This window comes from Crotalus tigris, unplaced genomic scaffold (genome assembly GCF_016545835.1).
Source record: "Crotalus tigris isolate CLP2741 ecotype Arizona unplaced genomic scaffold, ASM1654583v1 scf7180000017903.3850313, whole genome shotgun sequence".
Taxonomy (NCBI): domain Eukaryota; kingdom Metazoa; phylum Chordata; class Lepidosauria; order Squamata; family Viperidae; genus Crotalus; species Crotalus tigris.
In genome coordinates, this window is record NW_024096713.1 from 1,926,330 (window position 1) to 1,950,456 (window position 24,127).

The 24,127-nt window shown below is 34.9% G+C and overlaps 1 protein-coding gene across 2 annotated transcripts in view; it reads right to left on the minus strand.

Moving 5' to 3' along the window:
• Positions 1-24,127, minus strand: part of PPP4R3B (protein phosphatase 4 regulatory subunit 3B) — a 49,240-nt gene that overhangs the window by 16,855 nt on the left and 8,258 nt on the right. The window contains exons 4-12 of one of the 2 annotated variants that reach the window (XM_039344368.1): positions 23,417-24,040; positions 16,257-16,334; positions 13,998-14,114; positions 12,110-12,226; positions 9,162-9,311; positions 6,443-6,545; positions 3,758-3,796; positions 2,790-2,948; positions 1,067-1,236 (exon numbers count right to left, since the gene is read on the minus strand). In XM_039344368.1, coding sequence (XP_039200302.1) covers positions 1,067-1,236; positions 2,790-2,948; positions 3,758-3,796; positions 6,443-6,545; positions 9,162-9,311; positions 12,110-12,226; positions 13,998-14,114; positions 16,257-16,334; positions 23,417-24,040 — 1,557 coding nt within the window. The remainder of the gene's footprint in view (positions 1-1,066; positions 1,237-2,789; positions 2,949-3,757; positions 3,797-6,442; positions 6,546-9,161; positions 9,312-12,109; positions 12,227-13,997; positions 14,115-16,256; positions 16,335-23,416; positions 24,041-24,127) is intronic. The other variant, XM_039344370.1, reaches the window with a different exon arrangement.

The following is a 24,127-nucleotide window of genomic DNA, read 5'->3' on the forward strand; positions in this document are numbered from 1 at the left end:
GCTTTAGGATTTTGTTCTGTTCAGGTATTATTGAAACTGAATTAAAATACTGGCTTAAAACTGTGTGATTCTCTGGGCAACAATTCTGTTCAATGTCAGAGCTCTATTTCTATTATTTTCTTTAGCAACTATTGATATCAATGCTAGAATAAAATTAGTCATTAGGACCATTTTTAAGCAACAACACTCATTTGGGAAAATTTCTACAATCAACTTCAGCACTTACTGCAGAACAGGATTTATATATTTTTAATCTTACCATCTGACACCCTCCCCCCAAAAAAGCTCACCTGGCATCAAACCTCTCCAGTTTCCAGCACTATCTACTTTTAATTCTGTGTGTTCATTGTTTCTTTTAATTTGGATCTAGCAGATGTTTTTACTGAAAACTTTGGTACAAAAAGAATTTTCATAGTCTTACTGGGAGTACTCTGAAGATGATTCTAAACTCATAACTTGATGAATGCAGTACCTCTTTGTAATTTATTAAAGTACATACCATATATTCTGGCGTATAAGGCGACCTGGCGTATAAGACGACCCCCATCTTTGGCGCCGAGTCGCATGCCTAGAAAGTCGTCTTATACGCTGGAAACTATCGTTATTTCCGGCTTATAAGACGACTCAGCGTATAAGACGACCCCTGAATTCGGCGCCAATTTTAAAGCTTGCGAAAGTCATCTTATACGCCGGAAAGTACGGTAATCTTTTTTTCCAGGCTTCTATATCACTCTGAAGAAAGATGCTATCGCTTTACGCAATCTACTTTTTAAAGTTAGTGAATGCCATAGAAGTTGCTTTAATGAACAGCAGAGGGGTGTCCATAATAATATAGATACAGCTTAACTATTGGCTCTAGCAGAAAAAGATCAGGAAGTATAAGCAACGGACCAAGACTAAGGTCCTTTCATCTTGTGTTCATCTTACAATTAGCCTTATAGAAGAGGCCTTTTGATATTGCTGAGTTTTTTATTATTGTGGTTTTACAATTAAAATCTTGAGGTATTTCTATGCCTAAAACAATTATGTTTGAAAGTTGAAGTTGAAAAATACAGACAAAACTTACCACTCTGATGAATTCAAAAAGTTCAATGACTGCTGAATTCAAGAGATTATACCTAGTTCCATTATCCAGAAGAGCATTTATGACTGGTTCAAATAAGTTTCCTTTGGTAATATAACGGTTATAAAATTCATCTTTTAGGCCAATTATCCTCCTCATAAAACGAAGGGCACCTATAACATTAATATATTAAAAGCATTTTTTGTCTTTCCTATATCTTTTCTCACATTCTTTGCATTTTACAATAAATCTTAAACAGACATTCTACTTCAGAGTAGAGCAGCAAAAAAAATTGCATAAGAATTGTATTTAAAAAAGGAGTCTACAAATACAATAACCCCTTGGATCTAACCAAGAGAAGTTAACAATACCTCTGAAATGTGAAAGCATTTAAAAAGTACAAGCATAACCATTTAGTTAATGAAGAGCAAGAGGGTTGATCATGAAATGCTAAGTTTTGTATTTAGGGTACGTTTAAACTACAGTTTTGTTATCAAGCCCTGGGAATCTTTCTGGAGCCAGCAGTACAGAAACACTGAAGGCATAAACAAATAAATAATGAAAACCACTATCTGGATTTTTTAAAAAAATCCGTTTTGAAGTTTCACAGGGTTGCCTTCTCTGTTCCCTTTGTTCACTTCTTCTCATGGCCCATCTAGTGGGATTAGGAAAAATTTTGGGGAGGGTGTCAATGTTTAATTTTCATAAAAAGACATACAGGGATTTAGGTTTCTATTATTGTTTTTAATATATATGGAGAGAGGGGGGGGGATGGTTTCCATTTTTATATTAGAAAGGGGACATGGCATATTATATGATAAATTTTATGGTAAATATAATTTATGACTGATAATATGATGACACTTATTAAAATAAACGCAATTTATGGCTCACTTCAGCTGCATTATTTCTTCATATACATGGGACAGAAGGCACCCTGAAATTGTCCTGAACCAGCCACAAGAAGAGAAGAAAACTAATAAAAAATTTCAAGTTCTTCTGTCAATTTCACCAAGTATTACAACTTGGTTTGGATACAAGACTTACTCAGATGTGAAGCTAATTACTGATTATCTTTTTGAGTAAAGTTTTATTTACAGTGGACTAATGAGCCTAAAATACTTTCTGAAACACTTGCAGAAGGAACTAAGATAACACATCTTAAAATCTGAGCCAAACATAAACCACAAGCTAGAAGTATTCAGTTTATCCCCCATATCGTGTTCTGAAATTTTGATACACATGAGGACATGAATTTACCTTGGGAATGAAAAAATTTACAAAAGTGATCTGATATCTTAAAACATATTCAAGTTAGCGAATTATTTGGAATTTTATAGATTTTGAATTGCGGAATAAAGGAAAAATAAATGATATGCACCACCCCATCGATTCCATTATGCAGTGAGATATATTTAATTCTGTTTTATAAGTGTATGCTTTCTCTTTATTTTGCACTATGTTTGCTGATTCAATAGATCATGATAACGACAAGACTACAAACAGGCAACTATTCCACCTTAGTTTCTGAGTTTTACCAAGTCCTTGCTCAAACTTTAAAAAAAATTCTCAATAGTATTTCTCTATTCATCTGTTCAGGATAGCCGTGAATGAGTTCAACAATGCGCAGAGCCACCCAGAATCACTTGACAGTGAGACAAGTGGCATATAATTTAATAAATAAAAATAAAATGTATCTTTAAGAGAAAACTCTGCTGCTACTTACACAATGCCAAAAAGGTGTGTTTTGAATTCATCAAGACTAAAACTCTTCTTAACAAGTCCTTGTTCATAATATAGTTTTTGATGTGATAAGTGTGATGTTCCACACAAAAAGTAAGCAGCTCCAAAATTAAAGCAAGCAGCTGTGCTGTCTGATAGTTATCTGCAAAATAAACATAAATAAAACTAAGGCTCTATGAAGAATTACACAAATATTACTCCTGAATTATGACTTCTAATACAGGCAGGGTTTTTGTAATGCAAACAGAAAGCTAAATATGTCATTAATTAAAACAGGTTCTTAATGCACAAGCAGGGATTCTAAAAATATCTTTTCTTTAAAAGGTACATTTAAAAGGTAATTAAGAAGTTATAACCATAGATAATTGTTATTCCCTGTACCAATTAGATTCTAATAATTTTTAATGGAAAAATATGTATCTATGAATCTGTAACAGAGCATTTACTCCATCCTGACAAACTATACAGTTACTGTATTCTAGGGAAATTGTAACAGCAAAAATGATATAATAATAATAATAATAATAATAATAATAATAATAATAATAATAATAATAATAATAGGAAGGGATCTTGGAGGTCATCTAGTCCAACCCCCTGCTCAGGAAAGGAAACCCTATACAATTTCAGACAAGTGGTTGTCCAGTCTCTTCTTAAAAACTTCCACTGTTGGAGCATTCACAACTTCTGGAGGCAGGTTGTTATTTTTAAAATTATTCTTAAAATTTAAAACAGCAACAATGATTTTGCTTAAAGGTAGAACACAGTGGGCAATTTTTCCTACATGTGAGCTGAAAACATACTTAATATGAAAACTGCACTGTGAATTCCTTTTTTCTTTCCAAAAACAGGGGAAACTCAAGATATTAAATCTAAAATTTAGGACATAATCTTGCACATCATTTAATTATTTGAAGATTACATATATTATACACAATAATTTTTACCTACCTGGACAAATGGTATTATTCTTGTTTGCAACTACAGCATCTTTAAAAAAAAATAAAAAGAAATGTGTCAGTTTCCTGCTTAGTATCTATGGTATAGAAAAAGTATATTAGATAAGAAATATGATTCATTTCAGGGCTGGAATTTTTTTTCTTTTTTCTTAGATTTCCTTTATATGTAAGAAATAAATCTAATAAAAAAAGAGAAAGAAAAAAGAAAAATGATGCAAAGAAAAACAAAAGATAAAAAGCTAAATAATCTAAAGTAGATGTTTACTAGATGACTTTTTTCATCAGATATTAATAAACCCATTATCAATCTTTCTTCTTAACTATTCAAGAAATTTTCTCATCCCCTTGTTTAACTGTCATCTTTTTCAATCATTAAATCCACAAACCATCATTTTATGTTTTTTTCTTCTCTAAGCAAAAAGTATATATAAGGTTTCCAGTCTTTTAAAAAAGGACATTGATTTCTCCCTGACAAAACAGGTCAATTTTGCCATTTCCACCAGTTCTGACATTTTGACAATCCATTCCTTCACTGTGGGAATTCAGAACTCTTTTGTCTTTGGACTTGCAACCTTGTTCTTGCTAAGGCTAGAAATTTTTAATTTCCAAACAGACCAGAAGATGCTCATTTATCATCACAGAAGTTACAACATTACAGCCCACCCAACTTTATCTGAATTTCAATACATCTCACACAAAATAGCAAGGAGCTGGTCTCTAATCAGCATATATGCAATACAACTCAATAAAGATGTTACTGTAGGACAGGCATGTCAAACTGCCGGCCCATGGGCTGGATGCGTCAAGGCAAAACCGCGTCCACCCCATTGCCAGCAGTGGGGAAAAAGTTGTGATACATCATGCGACGTCACGAGTTTGACATGCCTGCTGTAGGAGGAGTAGTGGCAGAGCCTGGGGTTGGGGTCAAAAAGGGATGAACCTAGAAACATAGAATCCCTATGTAGCCACAAATGTACGAAGTCCAACCCACCATGAACTTCTAGCAAGTACTAATCATTAGTTGAGAATATTCTTGTGCATAGGCATGAGTGATAAATCTGTTTTATTAGAACTTCACATATGGTTCTGGTCTTTCACACCTGGCAGTTACTGAATTAAAAAAAAAAACCCTTTTATATGTTGTTGTTACTGTTAAAATTTATCATAGCTGCTACTCCCATAGACTTCTGGGCAGCTTAAAAATACAATTACAAAACTATAAAAAAAGTTAGAAATATGCAACCTTCCAGGCAGCCTGGACTAAAACAATCAAACTGTTAACAAATCAAACCAAATGAGGTCCCACACTAAGGTATTAACCCCATGCCTGAAAATAAAACCAGGTCTTAAGTGCTTTTCAGAACCTTAGGAGCGAGGCTACTGTCCATATTTATGAGGGGATGCCATTTCAGTTTGGCAGGGGCTTTATAGAGAAGGCAAGCTTCCTCAATACCACAAGATAGCATCATTTAAATCAGTGGTTCTCAACCTTTTTAATGCCGCGACCCCCAACCGGTCGTAAGTCGAGGACTACTCAACTGGTGCAGCACCGTTTGCAGAATGGGACTTTTGGCAGGCTCAGCAGGGCAGAGACAGCCTGACAATTCCTATTGGCTTTTGAAAGCCAATAGAATTAGACTCTATTCAAGAGAGTCTATTCTATTGGCTTTCAAAAGCCAATAGAATAAAAGGGAGGAGCACAGCTAAGGAAAAGGGGGAAAAAATGGCGGACTGCATTGTTTGGCAACCCCTGTGAAATGATCGTTCGACCCCAAATGGAGTCCCGACCCACAGGTTGAGAACCATTGATTTAAATAGAAGGGATCTGGAGCATACCCATTCTGCCACAACATACTAAGCGGGCAGAAACATAAATTATGACAATGCTTATGCCTGAGAGTCAGCACTTTCCCAATTCAACTGGGTACAAAAGAAACTGGCTAATGTCTTAATAATTAAAAGGGATATACAAATAACAAACCAATACAGTGACTTGCATAATTTTTCTGTGCTGGATTTACAAAAAAAGCTTGTTAAAGCTTTGAAGAATTAGAAATAAAAGGAAGGAATATAACGTTGGTTTATTTAATCAAGGTTAAAATAGATATGTTGTTATATTTGATATCCCTTAACAGATTTATGCTGACATCACAATGAAATGGTGATATTTTATGGGTTTATGGATAAGAGATGGGGGATGGGGAGAAGAGTTCACTTTATTTTAAGAGAAAGTGATAAGTTATTAAATTTGTTTATAGTTCTCATAAAGGGGAAGTCACTTCTCTCTATATTTTTTAAACTATATTTTTACCTTTTCTATCTTTTCCCTTTCTCTTTTTATTCTTTTATTTGTATTAGTTTGTATTAGTTGTATAGTTCTAAATTGTAATCTCTAATAACATTACTATAAAAAAAAGAAAAATAACTGCTTCTATCTTTCTTTATATGGACAATTGGAACAGGAAAAAAACAGCTCCCAGGGAAGAATCTTGATAGGCTGTATGTGAAGGTCTTAAAGCCTTCTGGCTGATGGATTGTAGGTTTCTTTCTGTCGTATTTGGTCTTGATACATGTTTCATCTAATACAAAGTTATATTATATGATTCTGTTACTAACTTTATTTAGCAAGCATAGATCCTGAGTAAGAATAACAAAGGAGAACATGAAATAATTTTACCTTTGTCAGTTTTATCTTCTGATGTATTTGCCAAAAGTGGAGCAGTGAGGACATGCATACAATGATTGTAGAAAAAATTTAGAAATTCACTTTTCTCAGTTTTCTGGAACATAAATATGAAATATATTAACAACACTATAAAAATATTTGAAGTTATGAAGCTCACAAATAGAATCGGTCATTTTACCCAATGCCTGCAATATCAATCTAAGTATCATTTTGGTGTTACCAGTTTCTGAGATGAGCTAATCCCATGGTGGTGAACCTATGGCACGGGTGCCACAGGTGGCATACGAAGCCATCCCTGTGGGCATGCTGGCCATCACCCCAGAGGGAGGTGGGACCAGGCTGCTCCGCCTCTCCACATACACCTGCGCTCTTGCTCTCTCTTGGCCGTGGGGGGTGCACGCGAAATCGCTCTAGAGGCATAGATCCGGGCGGCACAGGCCACGCCCATCCAGTGGGCTATGCCCACCCAGTGGGCCACGCCCACCCGGCAATACATAAGTGGGTTTTGGGTTGCAGTTTGGGAACTCAGTCTTTAAAAGGTTCGCCACCACTGAGCTAGTCCATTTTCTGCTCTAACACTTCAGTTACTCATTTTTATGCAAAAAGTATTAATTCTTCTGGTACATTTAAAAAAAAAAACATTTCAGGCTCTTACACTGTGGTTTTTGATAAATTTATTTATTTGACTTATTCTTTAACATTATTATCATCTACTTTAAAATGTCCTTCAAGCTATCTTGAAAATGTCATAATGCAAAGGATTAAAATAATAATAAGCAACAGACATAAAATGCTGCCTCTGCAAAGAGGCCGAAGAAACAGTGGACTACCAAGGAGGTCACATAGGCTGACTATAGACAATGTCATGATAATGTAGCAACAATGATGCATCGGAATATCTGCAAGAAGTACCATTTCCCTGTGATCAAGAACTGATGGGAGCACAAATAGACATAGTAATAGAAAACAAAGACATTAATGTGCTCCAGGAGTTTAGAATTCAAACAGACAACATCTGCCACATAACACCTCAGATTTACAAGAAAGACATGAAAGTCTGCATAGTGGACATGGCAGTATCTGGAGACAGCAGAATAGAAGAACTGGAGAAAATCACAAAAACAGGTAGTCCTCGACTTATAACTGATCATTTCATGAATGTTCAAATTTACAACGGCACTGAAAATAGTGACTTATGACCATTTTTAACGCTTATGGCCATTGCAGCATCTCCATGGTTGCATGATCAAAATTCAGATGCTTGGTAACTGACTCATACTTATGACAGTTGCAATGTCTCAGGGTCATGTGATCACCTTTTGTAACCTTCTGACAAAGTCAATGGGGAAGCCAGATTCACTTAACATCTGTATTACTAATTTAACAACTGCAGTGATTCACTTAACAACTGTGGCAAGAAAGGTTGTAAAATGAGGCAAAACTCACTTAACAAACATCTCATTTAGCAATAGTACTTTTGGGCTCAACTATGGTTGTTAAGTCAAGAACTACCTGTACAACGACCAGCAAATAGAAGTAAACTGACTGGCAAAAGAAAGCAAAGATAGGCACTGGGTGAAATCTGGAGCACCCCTTGGACAACATCAGCATTGATAAAATAAGTCATTGCAAAAAGCAACTTTACTTGGAACAGTTTACAAGCTGTGATGGTATCTTTAACATCACTGACCAACATCAGCCTATTCCAGGTCGCTGAAAAAGCCTCAAAAGGTAAATAAAATATTAAATCCAGTCTAAACTGGCTGACTATCCCAAAGGTTTTTTAGGAGGCAACAGAACTTTCTTGTTTGTCTTTGAAGACGTTTCGCGTCTCATCCAAGAAGCTTCTTCAGCTGTGACTGGATGGTGGGGAATGGAAGAATTTATATTCCTCGCAGACAGCTGGTCATTTGCATTCTTTTAGAAACTTTGGGACAACCATGACCTGGATGACTGAGATCTCCATAGACATCTGGCAGATTACATGACAAACCATAATAATGGCAGAAATTTACAAATTAAACTGCCAATATTACTGTAAAACCTATTTGCCCTGTATCCCACGTGCATAACTTTTGGAGATCCTTGTAATGTCATGTAGTAATTCAAATATTAGACTAGATCTGGAAATCCATCTTCAAATCCTTATTCGGCTATCGATCTCATTGGTACCTTTTAGCCAATTACATCTCACAGTTTAGCTTGCTCAAAGAACTACTTTGAGCAGTACATTGTTTAGCTAATTATGTTTCCTGTCCTCAGTAAATTGAGGCCTTTTACACTAAAATCCCAAACTATTTCTACTGTAATCGCTGCATATATTTTAAAATATTTACAGACCGGATCATGTAGCAATGTAATCTGTAGGCAATGACAAAATCTGTACCCCCAGATATAACTTTCTACTTTTTTGGCTTATGGACAGGAGACATTATTGTGGAAGAGTTGCATCACCCAAGCATAACATATAATCAAAGAAATAACTGATCTGTAAACATAAGAGTCAAACATCTGAAATCTCTGTATACTGATGATAATACAGATAGGCAGTATGCTATGTGAACAATTTTGTAAAATAAAGCTACAGAGGAAAAACATGTCAAAGAATATTTGCTCAAATTGTAAAATGTTCTAAACAATTTTTCAAAAGTTAACAAGTATGCTTAAAGTTTTTATTAAATGTATTTTTTAGACAGTAAAGTTTCTTTACCCCTTTCCATTTTCTTACATTAGCTGTGGCCAACATGTTCTCAGGATCAATTAGAGTACGCAAGAGGCCCATTAATTGAACAGCACCCCCAAGTTCAGGATCAGTGTCACAAATCATTTGCTCAATGACTACATTTATGAGGAGGATATCCTGTAACAAATCAAAAATAAGTTATGTCTTGCTTTAAAAAAATTAACAATATTAAAACTTCATAGCTCTCAAATATTTTGTACCCACATTCTGCCTAAAGATAACAATTGATATATATTTATTACAGAGGTGTTTTGGAAATTTTGTGTTAAAATAACCTTGTAGTGCAGGGGTCCCCAACCTTTCTGGGATGGTGGCCCAGGGTGGTGGTGGTGCCTTTACGCGTGCGAACACATGCATACGTGGACACAGTTGTGTGTGCACGAACAGGGTTGTGATTGTGTGTGCGACACAAACGGCCACGAGCTCCCGCTTGATGCTGGGGCAATGCTAGCGGCTGTGCAATGCCACGATGCTAGTGCTTGCAGTGACGACAGCGCCTGCATGACGCTGTGACGCTAGCACTGGTGGGGGGGTGCTCATAGTGATGCTAATGCCCGTCCAATGTTCACATCATTGCTAACCCCGACGCTAGCGTTGAGTGGGGGTTGTGAGCGTGCACATGAACATGCACTGGCCAGCTACTCACGCGGCCCAGTGGCCAACAGTCCATGGCCTGGTAGTGGGCCGCGGACCACAGGTTGGTGACCCCTGTTGTAGTGAAATAAACATTATACATTGATGAAGTTTACTCTTTTGAGCCTATTTGTTTCTCTAGATACCTACAGTCAACTTATGACTGTAATTGAGTCTACAATTATAGTTGTAAAGTGTGACGATCATTAAGTGTATTATTATGTGATTGTGACCAATCTTTTTTTGTGGTGATTATTGTGAACACAGCTGCTGTTAAGCAAACCCAGCATTTGCTGTGGGTCATTTTTTTTGCCAGAAACTGGAAATAAACACCAGTTTCCAGCAAAATGTTGTAAATTGTAGTCACATGACTGTGGGATCCTGCAAACAGCCCTAAATTAATGTTGATTATTGAGCACCCAAAATGTGGTCATATGACTATGGAAGTAGCATTTTCCATAACACAGGGTATTCGCAGAGAAGCCAGACTTGTGGCTCACACCCCTCATATTTTTTGTAGGGGTAGGATCCAGAGGATACCCTTTTTTCAGACTATACAGGATGAATAGAATCATGTTTGGTTTAGCTCGGTTCCATACAATTATAATTATAAATGTAATTGTAATTGGTGTAATTGGTAATAATCAACAATTGAATTGGCCAGGAAGCCAATTGGCAATCATTGCAGTGACCACTAAATAGTAGCATGTGCTGCATTTTGTACCAACTGACGATTCCACAGTCTTAAAATGAAGCTCTACATAGAGTGCATTGCAACAATCAAACTGCATAGTAATTGTCACTGTATTTTAGGATATATTACTGATGCACAAACTGAAAATGGGCAAAGAACCTCCAGGCCAAGGCATCCACTTAAAGCTCTAACAGGAGCTGTGGGTTCAGGCATGGACCTGATCCTCAGGGTGAGTTGACCGTGCAAAGAACCACTATCAGAATCAATATTCTTGGAAAGCCTGTTTATTGGCAAATGGGACCTCTATGTTTCTTCCCTTCTAGTCCCTCACTTTCCAGACTCTGCATGAAGACTTACACACCACCCCAGTTGGGATGATAATGACAGTATTGTAACGTAATATCAACATGAAATAGGGAAAAGCCTAGGACGGTGGTGGTGAACCTATGGCATGCGTGCCAGAGGTGGCACTTGGAGCCCTCTCTGTGGGCACACGTGCCATTGCCCCAGCCTTGCCTCCCCCTGTGACCCTCTCCTCATCAGCAGCCTCCCTGGAGGAAAGTTGCCCCCGAGCGTGGCCCACAGCCAAGGACATGGCAGCCAGGCAGCGTAGAAAAGACTCTGCCCTCACATCCCATTGCACACAGTTGATGTTGCAGGGCGCTGGCAGAGGCCGTGGCCATGGCGCTGCTGGGCTGCCTGGGCGATCTGTGGCCCTGCGGGCAGGCAGGGTAGGGTGGGGCAGGGCCAGTTTTTGGGTACTCAGTCTCTAAAAGGTTCGCCATCACTGGCCTAGGATTATTCAGAACAATGGTGGTGTAAGCGCCAGATTTCATTACATAGGAACAAAATTGTAGATAAGAAAAATATTAAACTATTAGAACAATCTCTGTTTAGATCTTGCTTCTTGAAATTTGCTGGGAATTTATATTATTAATCAAATTTATCTAAACAACATGTCATTTATTTAATTTATACAACTGCCCATCTCATGCTTGTGATTCTGGGTAGCACACACTGTTAAAAAACATACAATCAAACAATATAATTAAAACAAAACCATTAAAATACAGTTAAAACACTTAAAATTATAATAACAAAAACATGGCTGAATGCATTCTAAACTTACATACAACTATTTAATAGGATCCATATTTCCCTTTTATGCCTGCCTATTAATAAATCAAGGAGGTGAAATTAACTATTAAGCCCTCCAATCCATATTCTGCATCTGATTTCCAGAAGTAGAGTTTCCATAAAAAGAAAGAAAGTGACCGATAAACTTAAGGGGCAAAAGTGAAGAAGAACGGCTGCTATGGTAAGAGCAAGCAATTGGGTAGTGAGTGAACACCAACTTTACAATCAGGCAATACTGTTTGAGGCATTAATTAGCTAGTCAAGTGCAACTGTTAAGATCTTCTTTAACTGTATTGTTGAAACAACAAATGCATGTTTTTAGGGGTTGGAAGAACAAGATTAAACAGAAAATAATTGGTTTGAACAGAACAAGAACTTTGATTCTAGAAATGGCCACTACCTTTACTTATAAATGTAATATATATCTGTAAGAAAGCTGCATGGTTCTTACATCATCACTCTGTTGTGCTTCTTGCATTACAAATTCCCGAACCATAGATGGACTGAATTCTACCAGATAAGAAAATATGTCTGTAGCAGCAGATCTAACTTGTAAATCATCCATACCCTGAAATCAAAATTAGATCACTTAAGTTAAAATGAAGCATTTCTGATAGAGCATTAACTTTATAGAAAAAAATCAAGTGAAATAAAGACCTCAAATACTAGGGAGGAAAGGAACTAATTCAAGATGCTGTGAGGCAATCAGATTGGATCTAAAGACTGGGGGTCCTCCATCACTGCTATAAAACATATAAATATATATATGTCATCTTGAATCTAAAGTCTTCCATAAAACTAGTTACAACTTGCTCTACCCATCTGAAATTCCTTGTACAGCATAAAGTTGAGCTTGTTTTGCTATTCAATTTATAATTATTATTGAAAATATATTTATGGAATGAAGAAAATATTTATCATATGTAATTTATTATATATATGTAGAGAGCCATGGAGATGGCCCTGTAGGGAATATTGAGAAACTGTTAATAGAAACAAAGACTGTGGTTTTAACCACTCAGTGTGTCTGACACTTGGCGACTTTATAGGCAAGTGCTCTCCATGCTACTCTGTCAAGCACAACTTCTTTTAGTTGTTGGATGTTCATCTTTGTATCAGTGTTGATATTATGAAGCTGGTATGTTCTTCGCTCGCCTCTTCTTCTTGTTCCACTAATCATTCCTAGCATCACTGACTTCTCCAATGAATTTGCATGCATGACATGGCCAAGTAAATCAGGCGTAGTCTTGTGATTTTGGCTTCTAATGATATGTCTGGTTTTATACAATTTATCAACCATATGCTGGTCCCAAACCCAGATAAACGGGGAAGGTCAGGGAAAGCAATGGTGATCTACTCTGCAAAAAAATCTCACCTTATGGCAATAACTCAACATCACTCAGAAACAAGAGAAGAAGCATTCTTTTAGCCCTGGGAAATGAAATATTATTAGGAAGAGGTTCATGTTAACTACTTCCTGACTGTGGGATATCAGAAGGAGAAAAGGTAAAACAAAAGCAATTTCACAAGATTCTGTTACTATCAATAAAATACAATAAGATATAGTTTATACTACTTTCTGTGGAGTCAGTTTCTTGGTTTGATCTAACTTGTTAGGCTGACATTTCAAAATATTTAACATATCCCTCCAAATTTGATATGCATAGTCACACATACATTGCATGTCAGGTACATTTCAGTTATTACAGATGAGAGTCAAGATTTCAATATCAGCTGGATATTTAAATTAGTATGTAAATATTTATTTATCTATTTATTTATTACATAGCCATTCATCTTTTATTAAACTCTTCCAAACAACAAATGCCCAGAGTCGTTTGCTATAAGATGGATGGTAAATAAATTCAATAAATAAATAAATTAAATTAAAGCATCAATAAAAAGCATAATATATACATCTATTAAAACCATAAACTTTAAAAAGGGACCAAAATTAAGCTTCCAGCATCCTCATTAAATTTCTCATCCTTCTCATTCTATCCCAACATTTATGCAGAATATGCAGAGTATACAATATGCAAATATAAAGAGTACCGTATATTCCAGCGTATAAGGCGACCCGGCATATAAGACAACCCCCAACTTCGGTGCCGAGTTGCATGCCTAGAAAGTCATCTTATACGCCGGAAACTACTGTTATTTCCAGCGTATAAGACGACCCCCAACTTCGGCGCCTATTTTAATGCTTGTGAAAGTCGTCTTATACGCTGGAAAGTACGGTAAGTCTGAACTGTACCTATTTCAAATGATAAGTATGCACTAAAGAATGCTATCCTTATAAAAAACGTACAACATGCTTTGCCTCGAATTCAACTTACCATTACTATTTCAAGAGCAGGAAGAATTCCTAATTTTGCCAATGTTTTGAAAAAGGTGTCTCTGTTTTGAGGCTGTAATGTCTGAGAAAATGCACAGAACTCTTTGAAAAAATTAACCTGCACCAAGTGAAAGAAAAAAATTATAGAAGGAAAAAAGTTCATTGCTGAAGTTTAAATGAGCATAGAACCTGTACTGTATTGCACTATACTTAGCAAAAAAAAAAAAAAAACAACAACAACATATTTTTTTAAGGAAATATAGGTAGTAGAAGTACTAATTTAGTGAAGACGGCAATGTTACTGCCACTCCTTTCATTATTTCTTTCCCCAAAACACATCAGTATATTGTTTTAGACCAACTGGTTCTGAAACTATTGAATGAATACTTACCTTATTCAGTAAATGTTTCTTATGTTTTTAATGTGTTATGGATCATGGGGGCCTACTTATTCCAACACTTGAATTAAAAAATCCTGACAAAGCTACAGAACTACCTATTTGTTGACGTCACTGTTCTATAAATCAGCCAAAAAACAATCAAGCCAAACCAAAGTAGAACTCAAGTCCTGGGTACCATGTCATGACACAGGCATTCACACAGAGTCCCTCTCTGAGGGAGGTGGGCAATTTTAAAATAATATAAAAAAATTAAGCAGTCATAAATGTAATCTTTCCAGACACATGGAGGCGCTATGAACAATCACAAGAATGTGGACTCAAGGTACCGAATTTGAAATTATATTATGATGCTGTGGTTTTAACTTTGATTAGTGATTGGGTAAATTTAACAAATGTAGACATACTCCATCTGGAGGGTTGGGACTTACTTTTTAGATGGCATGCCTATTTAATTTTTAATAAAAAAGTGGATAGAGCTTTTAAATCACATATTATAAGGATTTCCTTACTTATGGTTTGGAGGAAGTATTACAAGAGTGATTTTAAAATACCCTTATGGGCCATACCTTGGCATGCGATAGAGGGGATAAGGAGAGGAGTTAAAATGGATAGGGTTTCTTATACACAATTACTTAGATGGGATGGTCAGAGTTGGCAGTTAAAATCTTTGGAAGATTTAACATATGAAAATATTACCTATTCATGGTTTCAATATAGACAAATAGTGGACAGATGGAAGACGGATTGTAATGTGGGCTGGCTTAGAGAAGATGAAAATCTTTTTAAACAAGTAAAGGACCAAAGACAAACTCACATTAAGAGGATTTATGGGGTCCTAGTGGAATTGGATTCAGAATCTGAATTAATTAAAGATTGTATGATTAAATGGGCACAAAATTTTGGTGAACCAATCCCACTGGATACCTGGGAAATTATTTGGGTGAGGAATGTTAAATTTACACAAGCCCAGAATTTAAAGGAGAATTTTTATAAGATGTTTTATAGATGACACCTTGATCCACAAAAAATGTCTATTATGTACCCTGATTTACAGCCTAAGTGTTGGAGATGTGGCTGTTTGGACGCCACTTATTATCATACTTGGTGGACGTGTAAAAACATAAAAGCTTTTTGGATCAAGATATGGTGGAATATTCAAAGAATTTTTAGAAGGAGGGTAAAATTCACTCCGCAGTTATTTTTGTTAGGTATTGTTATTGTGATGCTAAGGAGGTTATTTTAATGTTAAATTTGATCACAGCCGCAAGGCTGTTAGTAGGGCAATATTGGAAGAAGGAATCTTGGCCTACTTTGCAAGAGTGGTTTTTTAAAGTTTCTTATTTGGCAGAAATGGCAAAGATTTCGGCTTTTTTAAAGGAGCAATCGCAAGAGAAGTTTTTTGCTGTATGGGACAAATGGATAAGTTTTATACAATATAAATTGGATTTAAAAAAATATTATTTAGCTTTTTTGTAACTTGTACATAATTTTTGATATTTTATAGATTGTTTTCTCTTTTTTTCTTTCTTTCTTTCTTCTTTTTTCTTTTTCTTATTTTTTTTTCATTTTCTTTCTTTTCTTTTTTTTTCTTTTTCTTTTTAAATTTTTTTTTCTTAATGTTTACGTTATATATATCCTATTATTAATTATTTTATAAATTGTTAAAATTTGTTTAGTTTTCTTAACATTTTAATTAAGCCTATATTCAGTTCTGGGAAGCTCGGGGGGGGGATGGAGGGGGTGGTTTGGGAGGGGTTGGGTGAGGGTTGTTTTTTTTTTTGTGTTGTTATTTGTAAAAACCTTTAAAAATTTTTAATAAAAAAAAAAGAATTTCAGAATTAAATCTACAAATAAACTTACCAGTTCACGTCTTTTGTCATCATCAGTAGCTTCGTCAGTTAGCTGTGCAAAAACTTCAGACAAAAATTTTTCATCTTCCTGCAGAATATTGTAATGTATAGTTATAACACAAAGAATTTTAAGAATTAGACTTTAAAATAAGGGTTTTTTTCTCCAATTAGTTCACTTTGCCACTAAAGTTATACATTTTTATGTTTTATTTTGACTATTTCATATCACAGATTTTCAAATGTTTCTTTTCAGTCTCATTTGATGTAAAATAACACTGAATGTGATTAATATTGTAATTAACCATAAATAATTCTCCCAATCATGAACTATATTTAGCGTAAAATAATTTTAAATAGCCACAATCTACTCAAATTCATATCATTATCACCTATCTATTATTATCTTAATTAAATAACTAGAATGGCAAGAGAAAGCAGGGTTCTAAACTGACTGAAGAGCTTAAGGATTTAAAGTAACCTGCTTCAGACTTTGCATGGCATGTATAAAATGATGGAGCCAGGCAACAATGATATGATGAAGCGATTTTGGTTACAAGAAGACCCATTTTGATTTTTAAATAAACTTGAACTAAATGCCTAGTTTACTTCTCATCACTATTTTAAAGAGATAGGTAAGAATTGCTATTGTAACTTCCCTAACCCTAAAATTTTGTGATTCAGAAACTGAGGGAAGGGAAAAGATAGAAAGATTCCCAGTCCTCATACTGTTACTACTTTGTCTTTTCCTTCTAAAGTAGCTCCTCTAACAACTTTCATTTGTTCCCAAATTCAAATTGGAATCCAGGAAAACTGAGAGGGTTGGAAGCCAAAGGAGCCCAACTGAACCATAAATCCAGTTTTTCTTCAAAGCTGTTCTTTTCTTGTACTGATCTATAGCTTCCACACATCACCCAGCAAACTAGTAGAAAATTACAGGAATTATTGGAAATGCCATGGGTTGGGTGAAATGGCTCAATGAACAAATTATATAATTTAAGGATATTTTGAATATTCAGTTCAGATTTATATAATCTTTGGTTAAGATACCTTAAAATGAGAACACTTAAGCAATAAAAATGATGCAGCAAGGCTCTTAACTAATAGAGCCAATAGCTTTACTGTAAAGAATTTAAGAGCACTCAAAGGTGGTACAAATGCACTGTCATCTGGGAACTGAACAAAATAATCCAGAAAAAAAAAACTTGGACATGAATACAGCAGTTTAGTTTCCTAAGACCTGTAATTTTAAAGGCAAATGCACATTCAACAGTTATTTTGCTAATCTTAAGTATACTCACAATTGATTTACCCTATCTCAAAGGTATAGAATATCTAGAAATAATAGTAATTTATATTAAATATCTTGATAGTTCTAGTAGTAAATTTAACGTGTACTGGGAGTCTCTCTCTCTCTCTCTCTCTCTCTCTCTCTCTGTGTGTGTGTGTGTGTGTGTGTGTTGGGAGTTCCCAACGAAAGCTTGGCAGCTTTTAGTACAGTATTTTTCTTACTTAAACTCTCCTGGTGATTGCATATTATATATATATATATATATATATATATATATATATATATATATATATACACACATACATACATACACACCAGTGGTTCTCAACCTGTGGGTCGGGACCCCATTTGGGGTTGAACGACCATTTCACGGGGGTCGCCAAACAACGCAGTCCGCCATTTTTCCCCCTTTTCCTTAGCTGTGCTACTCCCTTTTATTCTAATTCTATTGGCTTTCAAAAGCCAATAGGAATTGTCCAGGCTGTCTCTGCCCTGCTGAGCCCGCCAGAAGTCCCATTCTGCAAACGGTGCTGCACCAGTTGAGTAGTCCTCGACTTACGACCGGTTGAGTAGTCCTCGACTTACGACCAGTTGGGGGTCGCAGCATTAAAAAGGTTGAGAACCACTGATACACACACACACACATATATACACACACACCAAGATTTCGAGAAATAAGTATTATACACAGTTCAAATAGTCACAAACTGTTCTTAAATGAAGGCAATGATTACCTTTAATTAGCATATTTTAATTAGGTAAATATAAAAAAAGGAATTAACTTCATTTTTTCCTAGCATATCAAACCTGCCCTTCTTCACATTTATGGTAGCTATACTACTACTGTAAGCACAAAATTAATATAATCTTGCCAAACAGATACAGATAAAATATACAGTACTTTGGAACTGGGGAAAATAGTAGCATTATTTCCTTCTTCCCACTATACCATTTCCCAAATATCCCTCTTTCTCATCCTTCCTGCTTCAGCAATAAGTTTGCAAATTACTTACTGTCTGTTGATCCGAGATATGTGTCATGCAAAACAGTCATGACTACTGCAGTTAGTAGGCTGCATTTCTAAATATTCCCTTCCCAATTGTTAACATGTGTCAGAAATCTCATACTAATGACACATCCTTCTATCAAACTATCTAGCCTAGAAGTTCTAACTAGCTGTCACAAAGGATAATTATTGTGGCTCCCCCACATTTTGAAGAACACTGCACAATTCAAACTGATATTTTTAGAAAAGGAATTCTGAAGGTACAGTCTGTTCTCCTTATTGCTTCTTGGCTACACAATTAATAATATAATTAACAGTGGTTTGTGTATGAAGTTGTTAAGCATGTGTCATAGTTTCTATAGATCAGTTAATGCAGTACCATAAAAAGACAAAATGTACCGTCTACAATTTTACCATATCACATCACATTAAGATTATTTCTATTTTAGTTACAGATCACGATTCTAAATATATTGCCATGTTGCCTAGCTATTAAGAAGCAAAACATAACCTTAAAATATGTTGGTTATTTAGTTTTTACTTATAAAAATGTATTTCTTATTAATAAAAAAAGTTTTAGATGTGTTAGAAAGTGAAAAAAACTGCTGTATATCCTCCACCAGGCCATCAATGTTTTACTGTAATCACAGCAAAATGAGCTTTAATTTCATCATTTTGGCACAAAAGGAAAATATTGTAACTTAATAAGGAAGAGACCGGTAGGAGTTAAACCTCCTTAGTTGTTAAATTCAAAATGGAACTGCATCTTGAAAACTGCTTTCACTTTATTGTTGCCCAGAATTTGGTTTGGATCTGGATTACCACAATTGATTTCTAGGCATCTGAATTAAAACACCTTTAAGAATCCTCCTGCTTCTCAATGATTTATATACAACATAAGGGCCAGTGAACTATAGATTTATCTACAAATTGCAGAATGCTTTGGGTTTTTTTGTTTAATCTTAAAATAAAACTAGTTAGATATTATTTCAGTACTGGCTCCTATAAGTAAGCAAACTTTTGCAAAAGTAATCTATGATTAATTATCCTGACATCACTTAACTTTGATTTTGTTTTTCTTTTTTCCCTTTTATAACCTCTAAAATTCTGAACAGCTTTAGGGTAATATCTAAAAATGTGTCAGTGCTGAGGAATCAGTATATCCTAGCACATGGCCAACTAATTCTGAGAGTACAGTGAATTTCAACACCAGATTAATGGGTATGGGGGCCTGAAGCTTTGGATTTCTTTCTGAAGTAGTTCTTAGATTTTAACTATTAAAAGGAAGAAAGGTCCTAGCTATACATAGTGTATATAGTTTATTGCCACTCCAGTATTGTTCATACTCCCAGTTAACAGATTCATCCACCTTTTTTTTTCCTTTCTGAAACAGCCTTGTAGAGCAGGCAGTAACAAAACTCAAAATGCACAATTTCATATTGTTGCAGTAGTAGTAACATAGCCAGAAATAAAAGAGATTGTTTCCACAACATGACAAGTATAATTTATCTTATATGGGTCATCCTCTTTGAAAATGTGAGGGTGTAAAAAGGAAAGAACATTAAGTAAGGCAGTACTGTAACACTAAAAGATTGTCTACCCTATATCATCTACAATACATTTATCTCATATTCAGAAGTTTATCACAATTGCTGCTGCAACATTATTAAAACCAAATCTTAGAAGTCAAGAACTAAACACAATATTAAATCTCTGCAAATCTAAAACTTCATTAAAACATTACTTAAGAGCAGTAACCCTGAAAATGCTAATTCAGCTCAAATGGCATTGTGATACTTCAACAGAATGTTTTAACAAAACAAAAATAACTATTACATAGGTAAAACAGCTACTAAGGACCAAATTGCAAACTAAATGACACAATAACATCAATAGCTCGTTGAAGAGAATCCTGACAAAACATTGTCACTACAGCTTGATATAGAAAGACCAAATTATCTGAAAATCAAGCAAGCTAAATATTTTTAAAGTTATGCTTTATCATGTTCAGAATTCAGGTAATAGTACATGCTAAAATGTTGTAGTCCAATTTATTTTGGTGAGACCTTCTACTAAATTAATTACAATTTATCTGCTGAACACTGAACAATCATATATTTAAAATGAGCTAACCCAAGAATTATAGTAGAATGATGAATGAGTTTTTAAAAAGCAGCATCACCAGATTTATTCTGAAGTACCACAGTCATTTGTTGATACAGAAGGAATAATGACTACAAAATACTTTCCTGTGACTTTAATTCTTCATGTCACAATGTTTAACAATCACCCCAATCTGAAATCTCAAGTTGCACTTTGTCCCTTGAATCCTTCAATAAATCCCCAGAGTTGTAAAATTGTCATTCTGGTATAACTAATGTGAAAATATTAAATCTATTTTGAATAATTACAATAACAGCATTTAACTAATTTCACAACACTGAAATGATTTTTATTTTTCTTCTAGTCTTTATACCCTTTTGGAGTGAGGCATGATGAACCTCATTCAAAGGCCAAATGCAGAACTTAATTCTCTAAAACAGTGTTTCTCAACCTTGACAATTTTAAGGCATGTGGACTTCAACTCCCAGAATTCCACAGCCAGCATTGCTGGCTGTGGAATTCTGGGAGTTGCAGTCCACATGCCTTAAAATTGTCAAGGTTGAGAAACACTGCTCTAAAAGTTCTTTGAAAGCTCTAATTATGTAACATAGGCTTTGCATACAAAATATCCATATTCAATTCCTAGGCAATTTTACAAAATCTTCTATCTGAAACTCAAGAATTATTATCCATTAACTCAGACGATACTGAACTAATTAAACCAGTGATTTCACTTGATACAAAGCAAGTTTCTTTATTCCTATTTAAATCTTCACCAATTTTAGATTCAACTTAGCTTCTTCCTTCAGTCACTCACTATGACATGTTGAACATGCAAACATGCACAAAGGAAAAAAACCTGAGAAAAAGTAAAAGCATATAATGGAATATTATAATCAGACTGAGGATACTTACAATAAAAACTCAGTTCAACGTCTTATTTCCTCAGCTCTTTTCCAACTGGTTTTTATAAGAGCTACTGTTTATTTTAAAATGTCAGAAGTTTATTTTTCCCCCTCTTCCCACCTCTCTCCATTTTTCATTTTATGTTGTCTTTTTCTGACTGTAAGCCTATGGACAAGGATCAACTTGTATTTACTATATCAGGCTAGCAGTTCTAAGAGTCTTTTTGTGAACACTATGGTAAAAATACTTTAAATAAATAAATATCAGGTGAACAATTCCAGAAAACTCTTAACAATGTGCTAGATCATACAATTGTTTAATCAATCAATCAATCAATCACAACACATATCTGAGCAGTCTTAAGAAGATTCAGTCCACTTCTGCCTTTTCAGTGCTGGATTTCATTGGACCCAAAATATTTCACACTGAATTGAATTTAAGCTATTGTTTAAGGAAATGGGAGTGCAAATTCTACCCAGCTATCCTTGACAAATTTTACGCAGAGTTTAACTGAGTTTACAGTCAATAGCTATGGTAGTAGCTAAACTTTGACATTGCTACCATCACAACACATTAAAATTATATCAATATAAGCATAATTCAGCATTATTTGATGACTGCAATTCATCCAGATCTGTACCTGTGATGCCATTTAGGAGGCGAACAGGGACAATAAAATACATACAGAGGACAAAATGTTGTCATCCTAGACTGCTTCATCAGGTTCATCAAAATAAGAAACAACAACTAGCAAATATGTAAGGTCTATATGTGTTACTACCACCATAACTGAAGTGGGTTTTTTTTTCCAGATATATTCACTGTCAACAATACAACAGAAGTAAATGGGAAGCTCAACAAGAGCTTAGATGTATTTTTGCATACCTAAGATGCTGTATTTTAAATAAATTATGCCAATTATAGACTGATAGAAATAAGATGTTTATACTATCAGGAAAAGATGGACAGATCAGTGGTATGTATATTCTCTATATGCAGAGAGACACCAAGCCCAACCTGTATATCACCAATGAAGAAAGCATTTTAGTGTAGGAGTGTAGGAGATCACTAAAATTCTTTGAAGTTGTTGCCAATTAGGCTATGTAAGATTGGGCTATATGGACAAAGTAATTTGCCAAAAGGAAGCTTTCTATATTCCTTACCTCCCTTGCCTGGTTTTATCTCAGTTCTGTATTTTTTATAACTTCAATATCAATATTTATAAGTATAATTTGTTATGAACAAGGCAACAGCCAGGGAATATTATATTTATTTTCCTTTTATTTCAAAAGGATTTTTAATGGTTACAGTATACCAGTAGAAATTATTGTATGTTTTAATATTTTTTATTTATCTTCAGAACCTTATGACTGGTGCATGACTGATTTTCAAAGAAATAAATTTTAACAAAATTTAAAAATTGCACCTTTTCCATACAGCCTATAGAAAATGGTCACTGCTCACATATTGCTGTTTATAGATAGCAGGGGAAAAATATTATATTATGTTACTTTCAGTACCATGTTTAACATAACTGCTTAAAAGTTAAGCCTCAGTGCTAACGAATATAAAAGAACAGTCAGAAAACCATGTACTTCTCATAGCACTTATAAGAACTTATGTGCAGTCTATTTTGTTTGAGAGAAATCTACTGTGTTCATGAAAAGCCTATGAAATATACATCAATGAGTACACAAACAATACAGCTAAATTATTATGCTCTGTGAGTAGTGAAAAATAATTTATAAGAACTAGTAAATGAGCATATGCAAATAACAGCAGCATATTAAAAGGCTTGATGGTTAGCATCATAATTATATTTAGAATTTTCAAAATGCAACTCTTTTAGACTTTTGAATTCACTTACCTGCAGCATACTGACAATCTCGACTTTGTTAAAGAAAATAAATGAAGTAAGGGTAGAAAGAAAATTCTCTTCAAAAACAGATGGTGTTGGCAAGATGATGTCCTGAATGTATTGTACCCTATAAGTCTGATGAATCTTTTGTCTAAGTTCAGAGTCTGTTATGGGTATAACTTCTTTAAACTTTGCTGTTTTGGTCAAAAATTCCCTATGCCTTTTTGGTTGAGCTAATGCAGGATCATATTCAAGGCATCCCACAACATCCATAATGCATTCATCTGAGAACATCACCTCAAAAAGAGTTGCTTTATTGAGAAACAAAATTCCTCGAATAATTTCATACAAATGATGCAAGCCTTCAGTATTTTCTAGATTCTCACAAAGCTGGAAAAGCTGTAATAATTTTTTAATATAGCCTTCATTCTCCAGTGCTAAGGCTAATTTTTCTCTACGAATGGGTGATGAGAGAACTGAGGTAACTAGGTCTGCTATTTCTTCGAGTTTGTTGAGTTCACAAGTAGGGAGATCAATCAAATGACTAGTTTCGGGCATTTCCTCAAAGCGTTCTTCTTCTGATTCATCAATGAGATCCTGTGTAACTTCTACAGAAGGGTCTTTCCCTTGAACCTAAAATCAAAAACATTAATAATTATTGACTTATTCTGACATACATTAGAGTCTTTGAAAGGCAAGGAAAAGGAATTACGAAAATCA